This window comes from Typha latifolia, chromosome 1, assembly GCF_019914945.1.
Source record: "Typha latifolia isolate L0001 chromosome 1, TyphaL0001v2, whole genome shotgun sequence".
NCBI classification, from domain to species: Eukaryota; Viridiplantae; Streptophyta; class Magnoliopsida; order Poales; family Typhaceae; genus Typha; species Typha latifolia.
This window is the reverse complement of record NC_133086.1, coordinates 17,975,652-17,993,765: the sequence shown is the minus strand read 5'-3', so window position 1 is coordinate 17,993,765 and position 18,114 is coordinate 17,975,652. Positions and strand designations below refer to the sequence as shown.

The 18,114-nt window shown below is 39.2% G+C and overlaps 2 protein-coding genes across 5 annotated transcripts; one reads left to right on the top strand and one right to left on the bottom strand.

Moving 5' to 3' along the window:
* Window positions 1-350: 350 nt before the first annotated feature.
* On the bottom strand, window positions 351-4,407 carry LOC140789488 (putative chloride channel-like protein CLC-g). Of its 3 annotated transcripts, none has more exons than XM_073139212.1 (7): window positions 4,004-4,407; window positions 3,721-3,928; window positions 3,447-3,624; window positions 2,875-3,137; window positions 2,125-2,394; window positions 770-1,895; window positions 351-565 (listed from the first exon to the last, which is right to left on the bottom strand). In XM_073139212.1, the coding sequence occupies exons 1-7, from the start codon at window positions 4,146-4,148 to the stop codon at window positions 419-421; spliced, it is 2,337 nt and encodes a 778-aa protein (XP_072995313.1). In that variant the 5' UTR covers window positions 4,149-4,407; the 3' UTR covers window positions 351-418. The 3 variants fall into 3 exon arrangements, with proteins under 3 accessions (XP_072995313.1, XP_072995305.1, XP_072995320.1); XM_073139204.1 differs by having other exon boundaries at window positions 3,721-3,921; window positions 4,004-4,406; XM_073139219.1 differs by having other exon boundaries at window positions 3,721-3,893; window positions 4,004-4,404.
* A 2,407-nt stretch (window positions 4,408-6,814) lies between these two features.
* On the top strand, window positions 6,815-14,585 carry LOC140801845 (synaptotagmin-5-like). 2 transcript variants are annotated; one of them, XM_073157184.1, is made up of 13 exons: window positions 6,815-7,054; window positions 8,106-8,212; window positions 8,304-8,352; window positions 8,535-8,655; window positions 9,296-9,426; window positions 11,494-11,595; window positions 11,679-11,753; window positions 11,863-11,942; window positions 12,030-12,180; window positions 12,257-12,487; window positions 13,354-13,650; window positions 13,740-13,853; window positions 14,154-14,585. In XM_073157184.1, the coding sequence occupies exons 1-13, from the start codon at window positions 6,950-6,952 to the stop codon at window positions 14,298-14,300; spliced, it is 1,710 nt and encodes a 569-aa protein (XP_073013285.1). In that variant the 5' UTR covers window positions 6,815-6,949; the 3' UTR covers window positions 14,301-14,585. The 2 variants fall into 2 exon arrangements, with proteins under 2 accessions (XP_073013285.1, XP_073013293.1); XM_073157192.1 differs by lacking the exons at window positions 6,815-7,054; window positions 8,106-8,212; window positions 8,535-8,655.
* Window positions 14,586-18,114: the final 3,529 nt, after the last annotated feature.

The window sequence follows — 18,114 nt, the reverse complement described above, 5'->3', positions numbered from 1 at the left end:
AATATTTTGGTACAAATTCATGACTCTAGGAGAAAAGAAAACCTATTTATAGGCATATAAACAAATTTTTTAAAAAAATATTTCTAAATCTGAATGGACTGAAATTTTTCACAGAACTACCCGGGCATAAATTATCACATTACGACTCTGTTGGAGCCTTTAATCTCAGACAGAAACTATGTGCGAAAGATTTCTAGAAGTGCACAAAGAATCTAACCTAAAGGGTTGAAACTTATTTTTGGATGTCTCCGATCACCCATTTGATGGACCCACATCATTCATTTAGTTTTGGCTGAACCAACTTCTTTCACGTCAACAATTCAATAAAGCAAAAAATGATAAAAAGTTAATTGAAGAAGAAAGAACTCCTCTTTAGTTTTTTTAAATTGCTAAATTTTCAACTGCTATTTCTTTGTCCTTAATGCAGACAACAAAAATAATTGATCAAATTAAACTTCCCAAACCGCAGTCTCTTCCATCTTTTCTTCAAGAGGGAAGGATGCAGTCCCAATATATGCTCTGGCATGAAATCGTGCCTCGTTAATATGCCAACGACAGGAACCCCCTGTAGGAATTTGTAGTTCAGAAAATATATCAGTTGAAGGAATAAAGATCTACTCTATAAAAAGGTGTCATAACATACAATCAGATAATTCACTAAAAACTCTTAAGAGTTCATAATAGCACTATTAAGTGCCCTCACTTTAGAATGTATCAATTTTGCGCTTAAAATAGAGAATGAACATAGAAATACTACAAGATCACTTACCAATGAAGACTTCGGAACAACTAAGAGGTGCCTCAAACCAACTTCGCGGAAGAGTATGAGAGCCTTTGCCAATGACATTGTCTCAACAACTGTATAAGGTGAAGTGTTAGTGAATGGATGCAAGTCAATGAACATTTCTTTCTCTTCTACTGTGAGCATTATATCCTCAACACTATCACGCTTTCCTGATCCACGCTTAGCAAAATCATCAGCTGAGAGCTGTCCTAGAACACCAACCCTTGAGGGTGTGCAATTATGAAGAAAAATTTTCTTCTTCAACAAAACAAGGAGGTGTGCACGAAGAATCAGGCCATACAGTACAGGCGAATCTGAAAGAGATTCATCCACCACAGGGAAACCATGATGACCTGTTGTCTTTAAAATATGAATAATATTGCCAACCTTCTCCACACCATTAAATATTTGCAAAGGACCAGTAACAACATCACTGACAGTGAGTTGCCTCATATATGGCTCAGCATGGGCTTCAAGATAAGGAAATCCCTTCAATCTGACAATCATATCATAAATATTGGCATTTATTGTGTCTGCCACGGTTTTTGATATGAGCAAAACCAACATAACCAGGGGAAGCAAAAGAAGATTGTTAGTCAACTCTAGGATAATTACACAGACTGAAACCGTCATTCTCATTGATCCACCTAGAAGAGAAGCAGATCCAAGGACTGCAAAGAGACCATGGTCCAGAGTTGAGTGTGATCCCATCAGCACGCCAACAAGCCGTCCGTAAGTAGCACCTGTTAAGATAACTGGCACAAACAAGCCAGAAGGTGCGGCGATGCCATAACTAATGATACCAAGGAAGTAAGAAGTTACAAAGAAGAGAAGGATTGAGGATATCTGGAACACATTGTCAGTGCCGGCACTGTAAAGGTTTCTTATAGTATCATCATTGGTATTGAAAAATAAGCTAGCTAAATCATTGTAATGGTCGGGAGGGCATTGGAACTTCTTGAAGTTGCCAGACCTGCCTATGGAAGGGCAAGCTTCAGATAAACCAGCTGGACAAGGCCTACAAGAAGCAAGCCATGGTAAACCAAAGAGGCAACAAGACGTGCAGATGGAGACAGTTGCAGCAAGAAGCAATTTGCACAGGATGCCTTTCCTGATAGTAGAGAGAGAGAGAGAGAGAGAGATTATTAGTCAAGTAGAAGTTTGTCTCTTTATCATAAAAAGGCATATTTTATGGATATCATTGAAAATCTAAAGATGCAACTTCTTGTAAAGACCTCTCAAAACTGTCATGCAACAACACCGAACTTCCAAGCAGAATTAATACTTAACACTTTTACATGCTAAACAATGTTATATGGAGGAAGTAGAAAGATACATACTCATTCAAAAGATTGTAGACGCGAAGAAATTTGTCAACCAGAAAATTATAGAAACTCCCAAGTACTCCGCCAATTATTCCTAGGATGATAACTGGAGGTAAGTCCACCAAATGATAGGAGATTTTATCTGAAGTCACATCAAACATTATAAGGCCACCCTTCCCAAACAAACCACACCTGCCACTGTTACAAACATCTATAAGAGCCCTAAGCACGACAGCAACCACAGCTGTTGTAAAGAATGCTCTCCAAAGAAGGGCACTTCTCCACCTGCAAAGCCAAGTTAGATTTAGTAAGATAAGTTGTAGACACGTAAAGAAAATTATGCTACAGTGCTACACAAAGTGTTCTTTTCCTTTTCTTTGATTTCCATAATTTCCTGATGTAATTAGGAAAATACATTTGCAGTAAATGTAGAAATTCTGAAGTAATTCTTCGAATATTTCAAAGAATCAGCACATTTATCCTCTTTGGTAACTAAGATTACACCCTCTATTAGCAAACTACAAGGACATCGTATGCTGGAAATCCATCTTACTGATTTCCTCAAGGGAAAACCTTATCTTTTGACAGAAATTAAAGAAAACTGAATTAGTTAGAGGCAAAGTGTATATCATTGGAATTCATTATACAAAAGTATGAACCCTACTATCACCTCTACAAACGTACTTTTAATAATGGAAACAACAACTTCCCAGAAAGATATAAATATGCAGAAAAAAATGTGTGCCAGAAGAAATAGTCTCATACCATGAGGATACTGCTTCAAGTGCAAACAAGACCCCACCAACAGGTGAACGGAAAGCAGCAGCAACCCCAGCAGCAGCTCCACAGGTGACTAGATCCCTTCGGTCTCTATCATTCTTGAAGTACCTCAGCCATCTACAAGTCATCCCATACTTATGTGACCCACCCTGCCCCAATATGGATGCGATGCACGCACCCGTATGCACTAGTGGCCCTGCCTTCCCCACATGGAGGGATGAGGAAACGGCAGCAATGCTACCCGCCACCTGTTAATTCCAACAATCATCAGATGCAAACACTTTCCTCTTCAAGATCAGGAAAATGAAATGCATGATGCACCTCTTATTAGAACATCTAACTCCACACCACATTCTCTCTAACTTTAAGAAGGTAATTGATGGTAAATCATAAATGACTGTAATAGCAAAACCAATCAGAAAAGCATGCAAAACAACTGAGTAAATCAATTGAGGATATCAGTCAAACCAAAGACTGCTCTTTTACTAATTGCTAGTGTAGATCCTAATCATAGAACAGTCTAAACTAATACCCAATTGCCAGATCTGCGACCTCACCTTGACCAGCAGAGTCCGCCACGAGAAAACTTCAGGAGCATCGACTCCATTCAAATAGGCCTTCACCTCCGGTATCCCTGATCCGGCTGCAGCCGGCGCAATGTACGCCGTGATGGCCGAGGCAAACATCGTAAGTACAAAATTCGAGACCGCAAACACACCAAACGCCCACCCATATCTAACCCACCATCCCAAACAGAAGAAGTAATCAAAATCGAGATATCAAACAAATTCAGATCGGGAAAAGAAAAAAGATTTTTTTTTCATCGTCTACCTCTTCACCAACATCATGTTCGACGTAATGACGAACTTCATCCCGGCAATGTTCTCGACGGCGAGGTTGGTGAGGAACCCAACTGCGCCAGCGAGGGCGCCAATGAGGAAGCAAAGAGTCCACTTGAGGACGACGTACTGGCAAATTTGGGCCTTGCCGCGGCTGCGCCAGTCCTGCTTGAAAAAGTCGTTCTCGATCAATCTGCGACCTCCCAAGGCAGGATATTGCGAGATTAGAATAAGACCAAGAAGAGGAAAGAGACAGAAAAAGGCGAGATGAGTACTCGTAGTCAAGGCTTTCGATCGGGGAGACATCGGAGCCGACGATGGCAACTTGGGAAGTGTTGTTCGATGCGGATCGGCGGAGGCGGAACTGGCGGTCGTCGATGAGGAAAGAGTCGGAGGAGATGAGCGGCGCCTCCAAATCATCGTCTTTTGGGTCTCTGCCCGCCATGGTTGTTTTGTTGTCTCCTCCTTCGGATCTCTCTCTCTCTCTCTCTCTCTCTCTACTTCTTCTTGGATGCTTCGTGGTTGGAAGTGGAATGAGGTCGTAGAAAAAGGAGCAACTATCAAATCTATGTTGGAGGAATCTAGGAAGGAGGAGGAAGGAGAAAGGACACATTGGAGTAAGTAACAGTTTTCTTCCTTTTAAATAGAAGTCCAAACGGATTACAATTATCTAAAGATCCTCTTGCGTCGAGGGGAAGTTGAGGGGGGGACTGGCCGACTGGGGTGTCAGTGCATGTTAACTGTTGACCAGAGATATTTTGGTTTGTGGGGCCCGACCAGTTTCAGAACTTGATTGGTGGTTGGGAATTTGACATCCGAATTTTAGTGGACAAAGATCATAGATTTACATCTATCTATTTCGGAGATATTGAGATAAATAGATTGAAGACTTCCGAATTCATTACGTAGTCCTAAGGCCCACACCAATTGGAAGAGAACTATAATACTTCAATGGCCCAAACTCGGTACTCAAGCGGGTTGAAAGGCCAGTCTGGCTATCAAAGGTTGATCTAGTTATTGTTTAACCTTAACTATGTCCTGCCGGCTTTAGGAGTTCTTAGAGAAAACAATCAGATAGTCACATTATTCGATCCAATAATAATAAATAAATTTAATAAATAAATTACAAGTTACATAATGTGGAGTATAAGCTGACTCTAGTGTTAACATTATTTGGTAGACTCGAAAATGTCTCCCTAATATAGACTCTCTTATCCTATTTATAATAAGCGAACAACCACAATAAAAGGGTGCAAATATTAGTTGAAAAAACTAAAGCACTCTTTTGTGTCAACAGAAGTATATCGATATAAATGCTAGAGCGAATAGAAATTGATGGATTCTGCTCAAATAAACATACGTATTTGCTCGGGAGTTAAAGCAGTTTAATTACTTACGGATCGGACAGTGCTTAATCCATATTCGGATTCATATTTTTAGTCTGAATACGGATTCGAATACGAATATTAGACGTATAGCAAAATTTAAAACCATATCTTAATACGGATAATTTTCGGATAGAGGATTAGATCTTAAACGGATATTAATTGAATTTAAAATAATTATAATTAATACAAAATTATTAAGAGTTTTACAACAAATAATTTTTTTGTATGTCAAATTTATAAAATTAGAGAAATTAATCTCTATAAATAATATATAATATATTATTAGTAACAATATTAATATTTACTATTTAAATAAGTAAACTAAAAACTATAAATTATTTAAAATTTATACGAGTAAACGGATATTCGTATCTGTATCCGAATCCGAAAAATATATCCGACCCGCATTTGAATCCGTATCCGAATTTTTTTTTAAAATTCTATCCATATCCGAATCCGTATCCGAATCGGATCGGATAGCGGGTTGGGTCAGAGTTAATCCAACACCTAATTGAAATCTCATCCAGCAAAACTAAATTTTAGGAGTAGATCATGCGCCACTGAGTAAACGGAGCTTAGAATTGGGCAAAAAAAATTGTCTCAAAACATGAGCTTCCCATGGAGCCCAAAGGAATAAGTGAATTCAATTAAGTGAATATACCACATTAAAATGTTATTTGAGCTATTTACGTTCCATAAATAGATTCCAATTAATTTTAAAAGATATTCAAATCATAATATTTCCAACTAGAATATCATAAAACAAAATATCTTTGCAATATTATATGACTTAGATCAAAATCATAGGTTTAGTGGTTGGGTTCTGCTTGCTTATCACAAAGATTATTAGTCTGATTCTCTTATGAATATCATAATTATTATTTGATAGGTTTTTTTATTAAAATATTATATATATATTGTTTAAGCTTATTGTGACCTATTTTTATATAGTTGACTTAGTTATCCAACTTATATATTAGAAATAATTAATTATTTTATCTATTTTATAATTAGCCTGCGAGTTCATGATCTATAAAAAAATATATAATTTAAAAATTATATAGAGTTAAATTAATTTTGAGGAGAAGTACCTTTTTAAAATATATTTAAACCTAAAAAACAAAAATATTATGTATGAGTTGGATATTTGCCGTGGCAGTGACTACTTCGTTAAGTAAGCTATATGTCATATATGTAGTTGTAATATTGACACGGTAGAACATCCTACCTATAATTATAAGGACTTATAATAAGGTAGATGGTTGCACATGAATGAAAGCTGTGAAGAGACGTATAGCAAGCGCATCGCATCTAAATCCACGGACCATGAGCAAACTAGCTGCATCTCAGATTGTAGAAATTGGCCACATAGGAGAACCTGGCACCTTCTCACTGGTAAAAAGGCTAAAATTCCTGTATCCTGCGATGCAGCCGATCCGCTCTCCGTTCTACCTGGTACGTTAGACTTAGATCGTCGTCTTTTACCACAGACGACAGCACACACCGAAAGTTCTAAAACCCGAAGTGATCGCCACGGCCTACCTCTCTCTCTCTCTCTCTCTCTCTAAAAGTCTCGAACACAACACCGCAAAACCCTCTGTTTCTCTCTCTACAACCGAGTCCAAATTTCCTCTCGCTTTTGCTCGTTTCGGGTCAAACCAAACGTATCTTAAATACTACTGAACTTGGGCTACAATACTTCCTCCGTTGGACATTTGTTAGTTGAGGTCACATCAATCTCCTATCTAATACTCTTTGTTGTCTTTCGTCTTCTTCTTCTTCTTCTCTCTTGGTGTTTTTGAGGTAGGAGGCCTGCGAAGAGCGGATTGGGCAATGGCATTCTTTCTAGGTTTGGTTCTTGGGGTCGCGTTTGGGATTGGGGTGGTGATCGCCTTTGCTCGATCCGAGAACTCGCGATCCAGGCGCCGCCGCGAGCTGGTAAAAGATCGATCTTTGCTCTTCCTTCTTCGTTGCTACTAACTCTTGGTGTTAATATCTTATTAGACTTTTTGGACGAATAGATTGAATGCAACATGTAGTTCCGCGAATTAGTTGTCGAATTTTATTCAATGGGGAACCATTTATTTGTAGATTGCGCAGTATTAATTCTAGATTAGGTGTTTATGGCAAGTGTGGAAGATCTTTCAACAGGTAGAGATGTATTGAGGAAGATGAATGCTTTAGTAGGAATAACTTCGTTCTTTTTGGAAGATGAATGCTACTTTCTGGGAGTAAAAAGAAACTTCTCTCTTCCTTTATATTAATCCATTGCACGAACTGCTGCGCCAATTGACTATCAGTCTGTCATGATTTTAGCATAGCATCACAAACAAGATTATTTGACATTTCTTAGTTTGTGTAAGAATTAGATTTTGTACCACTATGTTAAGGCTTGCATTACTGATAAAACTCAACTGTGACTTTAGTTAGATAATCTATTAACAATAGATCAGGTCGTATCAAGAAGAACTAATAGGAAAAGGATGCACTTACCTGACATTGCTTTCACTTGATATCCGTGCACTCAAATTCTTCACATGCTAATGGATGCCGTGTGCATGAGCTTCGTGTGCCCCCAATATCCCTGTTGACAGGAAGTTTGTTGAAAAAAAAATGCCTGGGACAAGGGACGAGACATCTTTATAGGGGTGTCCTAATTCATCAAAGTAAATTATCTAATCCCATTCCAGAATGGCAGATAAAGCCCCATTTCGTTATCCTTATCAGGAAAGATCATTGATTATTTAGGTGTTGTGGTTAACTTAGACCATTTAACTTTGGATTCTAGCTTGGACTTCTTTTCATTGAAAGGATTAATCATAAAACAGGGTCCCAGGTAGAATATTGAGGAACGTATGTCTACTATTGGAGCTACTAGAACTGGGAATCAGCTTAGAATATTGAGGGATTGCATGTCTATCACTGGAACTACTAGTATTGGGTAAAAGTTTATATATATATAAATTTATTTTTTGATGTTTTGGTGTAGGCTGCTGCTGTAGCGAGTTTCTCAAAGATGACAGTTGAAGATTCGAGGAAAATTCTTCCAGCTGATTTATACCCTTCATGGGTAGTTTTCTCAAGGCGCCAGAAGTTATGTTTGTATCTCCTCCTTGTGATTGCATTTTAGTCTGTGAAGCCTCTATCTAATTATGTACTAATAGTGGTTTTGTAACTTTTTTCAGTTGAAATGGCTTAATCAGGAACTGATAAAAGTCTGGCCTTTCGTTGACAAGGTGCTTCTTATTTCTAATATGCAACTTACTATCTAAGGATTTTAAACTTTGGTTGCATTCACAATTTCATCTACTTCTCTATGAACTTATGATGTGTTACCACTCTTTTAATGATTGACTGTATACTAATACATGATGCATGTGCCACAAATTTCTTTTTGCTTGCTTTATGGTTAGTACAGGCAGCATCAGAATTGATAAAAAGTTCTGTTGAGCCAATTCTCGAACAATACAGATCAGGCATCTTAGCTTCCCTCAAGTTTTCAAAACTGACTCTTGGTACTGTTGCTCCCCAGTTCACTGGTGGGTCTTCCATCTGTTGCTAGATCTTTAGTCATGTCTACTCTAATGTTGTCTAGAAAGTATGGTGTTTGCAGAGCAACTTTCCTTATTTATCTGTAACTTTAAATTGAGTTAATAAAGAATAGATATTCTCTTGCATTTGTAATAAGTAAATAATGAAATCTGATGTGAGCCCTTATCATTAATCTGAATCTCTCCCCATCTGTCACAGTAGGGTTATTCAACTATTATATAATCATGGGAATTGAGGATCTCTCTTTGGTTACATTTAAGCTATACTATATGTGAATTTCATTATGCAACAAAATAATGGAAGGATGAAATTCAATATTGACTAAATAGCAATAGTGGGATTTAAGCCAAAGACATTTTAAACAATACTTTTTCGCTGCAATAGAGTTATGTTAAGCCAAGAGTGTACCATGAGTAGCATAGTAGTACATACATTGGGTAATCTTTTTATTCCATTTGCTTATCATAATCCAAGACTCTGGAAATAATAGATCATTAGTTGAAAGGCTCTGAATAAGTCTCTCCCTTGAGATCAAATGATAGCCATGTGAATTGATTAATGAACCTATTTGTTGCATTACTTCTATTTACTAGAATCTCATATTAGTTACATAATATATTATTTAAGGAGTTTCAATCATTGAAGAAGAATCAGAAGATGCATCTGGGATAACCATGGAGTTAGATTTGAACTGGGATGCAAATCCAAATATTGTTCTTGATATTCGAACAACGCTTGGCGTAGCACTTCCAATACAGGTGATGCTTTTTTCCTTTAAATGTTTTATAGGTAAAGTATTGGCACTATGACACAAAAAATATCATCGTGCATGATAATGAATTATTGAAACTTATGTCAGTTTGCCATTTGAAGTACAGAATCTTTAATTATATCATTTTTTTTATGGACTGATCAAACAATCCTACAGAATCTTTGTGCTCTATGACTTTTGCAACAGTATACTCATGTTTAAGTTGCTACATTCATGGATTTTGTGCTCAGCACAGTTGTCATGTACCATAATAGTGCCTTATCAGCAACACAGTAGGGAGTTTCAAGATACTCTCATGTGCTACCATATGCCAATCATGCGTGTCAATATATGCCATGCCTATGTTTAAGCAGCACGTTCTGTGCCATTGACACACATTTCTTAGCCACTTTATATGTTAGTAGAAAACTATGATGATTAGTAGTATCACAATTTGTTCTGCATATTCCTCTACTTTGGTCTTAACTGTTAGTTACTACTTAGTAGTTAATACTTAATATCTGTGTCCTTATTGTCCATAGAATCTGAAATCTTGTGTTTTATGTTAAGTATTGAACCCATTCCTACAAAATGAGCATTCAACTTCAGTAATCAGTTAGAATTCCATGAAGTGATTTCTCAACTTTGTAGAACTTTTGAACCTATTCTTCATCAACCAAGAGTGGAACTGAAATTTCAACATAATGCCACCAATGGAGGACCGCAAAAGTGTGATAAGCATACTTATTTAATGTAAATATTAAGGTTCGAAAAATTGGGATTGGGATTGGGATTGGCCTTCCGAAAAAACAATATGTATTGGCTGGATTGGTCGCCTAGATTGGATTAGACTTTTTAATTACGTAAATATCTAAATATTATTTAAAAATACAGGAAAACTTTTAAAAATTTAGAAAATTTTACCAAAAATAATAAAATAAAAGAAGAAAATTTATGGTGCGATGAAAACTTAAAAGAAGAAGAGATTCGAAAGAGTGAATGGAAGAAAACTAAACAAAAAAAGAAAAACCATGGTGTAGTGAAGAAGAAGAAGAAGAATAAGAAAAAGAAAAAAAAGAGAGCGGAAGAAATGAAAAAACAGCGAGAGATATAAAGAAATAAATTAAAAAATTATCAGAATTCGTCGAAGTTAGATCTACGTCGCCAGAGCTAAATCTCTCCGCAAGAGAAATAATGGTTATATAGTAAGAAAAGAAAAATAGAAAGAAAGAGTGAACGAGAGAAAGAGAGAGGGTGAGAAGAAAGAGTGAAAGAGATAAAGAGAGAGAGAGTGTGTTCTGATCGAGCCTAGATCAGAATCGGCCGATTCGGCAAATCATGGTAAATATGGTTGTAGGTGAAATTTTGACTCTTCTGATGGTTACTACTGTAGTGTGATAAACATACTTCCTTGGAGGGGGCACGTTTGGGATTATTCAGGAGAAGCCAAAGGTTCTCCAGAGTCAGAATTTAGTAGGTAGTAGTGGATGCAAATATTCTAAAATAGTTCAAGTAGTTAGGAGAAGCATACATTCACGTAGTTTGTCAATTGTCTTGAGCTTGTGACTTTCAGGATCTTATTTGCTGTTACCCAAGGAGGACTGTACTTCGTAGTGCATGATTGAAGGTTACAATTTGTTGTTTCTTCAAGGTTATTTTTGGAATCAAGTTTAACATAGGCATTCTTAGGAGAAGTGGCTCTTGTTGCCACTTGAAATGCAATATTCCAGATTAAATAAGAATCAAGGAAAGTGGTAGGTATTATATTTCTGGTAATAATTGGCTCTGTTCTCTTTTTTTTTTTTTCCAGTTCTTGTTGGTTCCTGTGGGCTGTGGCTTCCTTCAAACTCAAGATTTCCATTATTGGTATTTCTTGAAATTTTCTGGACTGCTCTTCGTTTGCTCACTTCGTGTGACTTGAAAAGCAGATGTTACCAAGGGCTACCAATCTCTTTGTAGTAGTCTGACTGCTTTGTTTGTCACAGTGGATCTACAACTCGTGGAGATCTTATATAAAGTTTGCACATCAATGAAGAATTAAATTGCTTTTAGGAAACTTATCAATGCATCACAGGTAAAGGATATTGGCTTCACGGGAGTTTTCCGCTTAATGTTTAAACCACTGGTTGAACAGTTTCCATGCTTTGGGGCTATCTGCTATTCTTTAAGAGAGAAGGTAAAAACTTTTTCCTTTGGGTTATCCATCTGTAAGTCTTTTGTAATATCTCAAATGAAGTATAATCTCGTACGTACTTGTAGAAAAAGCTGGATTTCAAGTTAAAGGTTGTTGGTGGTGAAGTTTCATCTATACCTGGAATTTCTGATGCAATTGAGGTTTGAGCATTGCTATTGTATATCCTTGCTGATCCATTGAATTATAAGCTCACTTTAAATTTTAATTGGATCTAAAGTCTGAACAAATATAATATGGATTATTATTCAGGAGACTATACGTGTTGCCATTGAAGACTCCCTAACATGGCCAGTACGGAAGGTTGTTCCAATATTACCTGGGGATTATAGGTAGTTATTGGTAAACACTCAATGCAGATTACAGTTTATTCAACTTAAGAATTGTAACAGTTCCTTTTCTTTGGGAAATAATTTCAGTGATCTAGAGTTGAAACCTGTCGGAATATTGGAGGTAAAGCTTGTGCAAGCAAGAGATCTAACAAACAAAGACCTCGTAGGAAAATCTGACCCATTTGCTGTGTTGTACATACGCCCATTACGTGACAGAATGAAGACAAGTAAAATAATCGTAGGTTTCAAAAAAAAAAAAAACTGTTTTTCCTTGTTTTCATCTTGTTCTTTCTAATTGGAATCGCTTCTTACAGAATAATGATTTGAACCCTATCTGGAATGAGCACTTTGAATTTGTAGTTGAAGATGCAGATACCCAGAATTTGGTAGTGAAGATCTATGATGATGATGGGATCCAGGCATCCGAGCTAATTGGTTGTGCTCATGTAAGGCTGAAGGACCTTCAACCAGGTAAAGTGAAGGATATCTGGTTGAAACTTGTAAAGGATTTGGAAGTCCAGAGAGATAAGAAAGATCGGGGTCAGGTTAGTTTGCACTTTCTTGGACTCATTCGAGCTTTATATGTTTCCGATCTTTGTTCTTTGAGAAACACTCGATCCATCATATACCTTTATCAGATTTCTAATGTGTTATTGCTAAAGAGTAATATTAACATTGTTCAAAAGAACTGAATGAGTCAGATTTACTATAGCTTCTGTAAGCTTTTAACACTTGTGATTAACTTTTGAATTTTGATGATTTCCTTCAACATGGGAACTAAAGGAGCCCATCTAAAAGAGCTGTCTGTTACTTGTATTATGTAACTTTATACTTGGCTTATTCTTTCGTGCAACATAACATGTTTTTACACAACAGATTGCAGTGTCACTTTGATGGAATCCTCAACTTTTACCTTGCTTTGAAGCTAATATTGTACTGGTTGGCATTCATTGCATGAAAAGCTCCAATCTTTTTGTGCTCACAGTTACTTCACTGAAAAGCTTCATCTGTAATACTATGTACTTGACTAGTTGACTCTCCTTATTTGGAGATTATGACAATCCGGTTGGGAACAACTACGGCAAAGTTGAAGTACTTATCTCTTAATCATTAATCCTGTGGTTCTATGCATGCCTTGAGGTGTTTATTTGCATTATCATACCAATCCAAACAGAGATATAAAAAAAATGTCTCTGATCTTTACATTTGGTTAGATTTATTACAGACAAAATTGATAAACCTTAAATAATATGAAGTTGTTGGATGTTAGAAGCTTTACGCTGATGCAGTGATTCACAGATCATAGTAAAGGTCTAAATTTGTCCTTGAATCTTCTTCATATGGTTATCAATGTACCACTTTCTAACTTGTGAATTTTTACTGTTTCTTTCCATCGTGCAATGAACATTAGGTGCACCTGGAGTTATTGTACTGCCCTTATGGCACAGAGGACGAGTTTTCCAATCCTTTTGCAAAACAGTTTTCAATGACTTCTCTGGAGAAAACCATCAGCAACCGGGAAAATGGAAATGGAGTTACTAATATTGATAGGTTATCATCACGCAAGAGAAAAGAAGTCATCATGAGGGGAGTACTCTCTGTGACGGTAATATCAGCACAAGATTTGCCTGCTATGGATATCAATGGAAAGTCAGACCCATATGTTGTGATTAATATGAAGAAAATGAAAACTAAAGCCAAAACAAGGGTAACTTCATCATATGAGATTTTAAATAACCTTTGACCTTTGAAATGCTACTTTTCCTCCAAGACTAAGGATAATGTGGACTATTGCAGGTTGTGAGTGAAAACTTAAATCCAACATGGAATCAGACCTTTGAATTTGTCGTCGAAGATAGCCTACATGAGCTGCTAATTTTGGAAGTCTGGGATCATGACACATTTGGGCAGGTGAGTACCCTTAAATGTTTAATCTATCTTTTACTAGCTGAAAAATCATACATAATAAGTGATTATCTCCTGGATTTAGTTTGTCACAAGGAAATAGTATAATTGTGTGATTATCATTTGTCAATCCACCTAATATAGTTATGTGATGAAGTTCTTGATGTATCATCACATCAATCTGAGCAAAGTTGTTTGATTAACGTTATATGATAATTGTGTGATCATCAGTTGTCAATCCACCTAATATAGTCATGTAATGAAGTTCTTGATGTTTCATCACAACAGTCTCATTTTTCATTTTAGGATTACATCGGAAGGTGCATCACAACCCTGACAAGGGTTATAATGGAAGAAGAATACACAGAGAGTTTTCCCATAGAGGAGGCAAAATCTGGGAAGTTAAACTTGCGTCTCAAGTGGTCGCCGCAGCCAATCTATCGAGAATCATAGTGGGAGGGATGCCAAAAGTATATTCTGGTTAACGTTCATATTTAGCGGTTATTGAGTATCATCGTGTACTCAATCAGTAATCAGTAATCATGTGGTGTCTTTGGACATGGCAATATACAAGCTTCTTGCTGTATCAGATAGTCATATGGTAGCTCATACAGAACAACAGCAAATTCTTCGGCAATCGTGATAAGGGGGCTTCATGGTTCCTTCTCTATATTGGCCATGTAAATTCCTCCAGGTGAACAGAGTGTACTGATCTTAAAAATAAAGTGTTTTTGAACATTTTTTGTTTTTGATTTTGAGAGAAATATCCACGCAAAGAACATTTATTTTGAGCTAAAGTATAGTAAATACTATGCACAAAACACGAAATGACCTTTTACCGAAGCAGCGTTCAAGCAGTCTCTGAAGACCGATTAACTGATTTTCCTCTAGGCTTCTGGCATTTACTCCTAGAGATATAATTCCAATGGCCAAGTGAGGAACAAACTAGGAAGAATGGCGAGCCACAGAGCTGGAACATAGTGAGGTTCCGAGAAGGAACTGAGTACAAGCACCTCAAGATCGGTGAGCCACATGTTGGCCACTAAGTAAAAGGTCAACAAATTGGCCACTAGTATCATTTGCGAGACAGAAAGGCCGGCATTTTGTTTGCTGACCGTAGGACAATGTGTTTGCATGCGTGTCCGCTTGTGTGGGCTCCGAAATTGGAGTGCTAATTTAATACAGATCCTGAATTTGGTTATCGAGCTTACTTCTGTGAGCCTAAACCTTTTCTTTTAAAATTTTATGAGCATTACGTTCACAGGGAAGATTACTGATGCCACATCAGCACAAGAACACACACGTAAATGGCAAGTTCTATATGACATGAGTTATGAAGCAGTTAGAGCTGTCTGGACTCTGGACCAATGTATGTGGTCATACGGATGTCTAGTTAAATTGAGGCTTAACAACGACATCTCCACTCCTTGCGTTACTAGACTCATTCTAAACCAACCCAATGATAGGTGATGGTAACTCAAAAGCTCCAAAGTTGTTAGCGTTCCATTTCAGATAGGTGGCACTTGTCAAAGGAATTTATTAAGTGACATTCACATTATTAATTTATTTGTTTTTATACACGTTGCTTTATTAGATTGCAAGGTTTAAGCTGGCACCGCAAATTTGGCTTCCAAACTAAATACGAAAAGAGAAATAAAAAAAAAAACGTTACATTGGGTTTTCGTGATTCACGTTGCAGCGCGGGGCCACGCAAGCGTCGGTGCGATTTCGTGGACAGTGGAAAAGGCCACAATTTTTTAGTAGTGTAAATTTTTTTGCGCCAAAAAAAAAAAATCTATATTCTTCTTGTTTGTTTATTCCAACTATTTCGCTACGAGCTTCCATGACGTGGCAGCATCACAGCCGTTGCAAGGAGAGGAGTTGCCACGTCATCAAGTTATGGAGTGGAAAACTAGATTTCTTTCTGGGCAAATATTTTATTCAGGTTAAGTGGGAATAAAACAGAGAAATATTCCATGTCCCCGGATGATCCGAATATACGTTGGTATCCATCCATATAACGAACGCACTTGCTCCTTCAACAAACCATCTATCTATCTATCTATCTATCTATCTGCAAGTCAAATCTATAACTTTACTCCGAAATTCCCACACGGTACTTACGATATTTAACCTACGGATGGCCGAGATCCGAAGAAAAGTAAATATCCAATCACCTGTGATCTAATTCGTTTACGTTCTATGTGATAATTAAAACGACTACGACTACGACTACGTCTCTCTCCGACCCTAATTTGTGCTCGCTGTTTTAGTACTACTTTTCGTATCTCGTGGAATGTATAAATCATACGACTCTGTGATGGAAACATGCGCGAGCGGCGCGCGTCGTCGTTTCCTTCGCCGCCTGCCATTCCGGTCTCGAGACTGGAAACTCGAGATATAGGAGAGAGATCTAAGTAGATAGAGTAGCTTGGTCATGGAGGAACGAATCCTGAAGGCCTTGGAAGCGCTCAAGAAGGCGTCGAAGGAGGTGGAGGCGGCCGACGACGGGGGATGCGACTCGCCCTCCATGAGAGCTCTCCTCGAGCTCGAGACGGGCTCCGTTGACCTCTTCTCCGGCGACCCCCTCCTCTCCACCCTCTCCTCCCTCCTCTCCCACCTCAAGACCCTAGCTTGTTCCCTCCGCTCCGGAGAGAACGGTGGCGGAGGAGGAATACTCCGATCCTTCCTCCGCCGCCGAAGATCCAGCGAACACGAGGCGCTCTCCCGCGTCGCTGGCTCCATCGGCTCCGAGATACAATCCTGGATCGACCGTGAGTGCGTCGACCGCCTCGTCTCCGCCCTCCGTTCCCGATCCGGCGACGAGGAACCGGATCTCGAGGTACTCCTCCTCGACCTCGAGTCCCGTGCCGCCCAGGGCTTCGACCGGGGGCTCCAAGACGCCCTCCTCCGCGCCGGTGCCTTCGCCGCCGTGGAGTCAGTCCTCTCCGACCCGGCCGCCTCGAAGCGCGTGCGAGAGCGCTGCGCCGCCGCCGTCCTCGCCCTCGTCCGCTTCAACAAGGACGTCTTCGTCGGCCCCGTCCTCATGGGCCCCACCGTGGCCTCCCTCGTCTCCGCGTCATCCTCCTCCCCCTCCTCCCTCCGCGCCGTCAACGGCCTCATCGCCGCCATCCGCAGCCCCCTCATCGACGAGATCCAATCCCGAGGCGAGATCCCAAAGCTCGTCTCCCTCCTCGCCTCCCCGGACCTCGAGATCCGCGTCCTCGCCCTCGACCTCGCCCTCGAGATCGGCTACTACGGCCGGAAAGAAGCCGTCGACGCGATGCTCGCCGACGGGTTGATCAAACGGCTCGTCTCCCTCCAGTTGTCCGAACTCGGCGGCGCCCTGATCGAGATCGACGGCTGGGACAGCGACGAACCCGGCGGCGACGGGATCCGAGCTGGAGTCCTAGGAAAGCCAAAGCGAGGCGAGAGCACAGAGCGGCGGTTTCTAGAATCCCGGCCCTTCGCCAGCGCGGTGGCGCGATTCGCGATACAGGTGGAGGTAGGCGAAGGTCTAAGGCAAAGGGAGAAGCAAGAAACGAAGCAGGAGATCCTACGGAGGGTGAGGGAGGCGGTGCACTCACCGGCGGAGAACGCGACCATAATGGCCGAGGTACTGTGGGGCTCCACGCCTTGATGAATCAAATGTACCGGGAATGCAACCCGGGGCCCAGTACGAGATCCTCCGATGCGACACTGGGGTTTGGTGTAGTTGGAATTTTGGCCTTCTTTTTTGTACAGGGATTGGTGGTAATTAGAATAGACGGAAAGAGATGGCAAAAAATTGTGCATTATTTATTTTGGTTTATTATCCCGTTTAGTTTCATTAATTTTGTGTTCTTCGATTTGTTTGGAATCTCTCCTGGATTCTTATTCGAGTTAGAGGTAGAGATAAAATTGCAATTATCCTAGAATCTTTTAATCTCAACATCAAAGCTGCATACTTAACAGTTGTCTACACCAATGTGGAGTCGATTATTGTGTGATTTGTTAAGATTCCCAGCCTTGGTTCTGTGGATTGCACCCACTTGCCCACTTGTTGCTGAAACGGAATTAAAAAAGAAAAAGAAAGACTAATAAATCATTTTCTTCGCATCCTCTACGATTTTAAAGAGAATGTGAGATACAATAGACGTCATATTTAGATATATATATATATATATATAGAGAGAGAGAGAGAGAGAGAGAGAGAGAAATTTCCAGATGTCGCAGATCTAAGATGCTCGTTAATCGTTACCATTATCGATCGCCGATAAACTAGTGA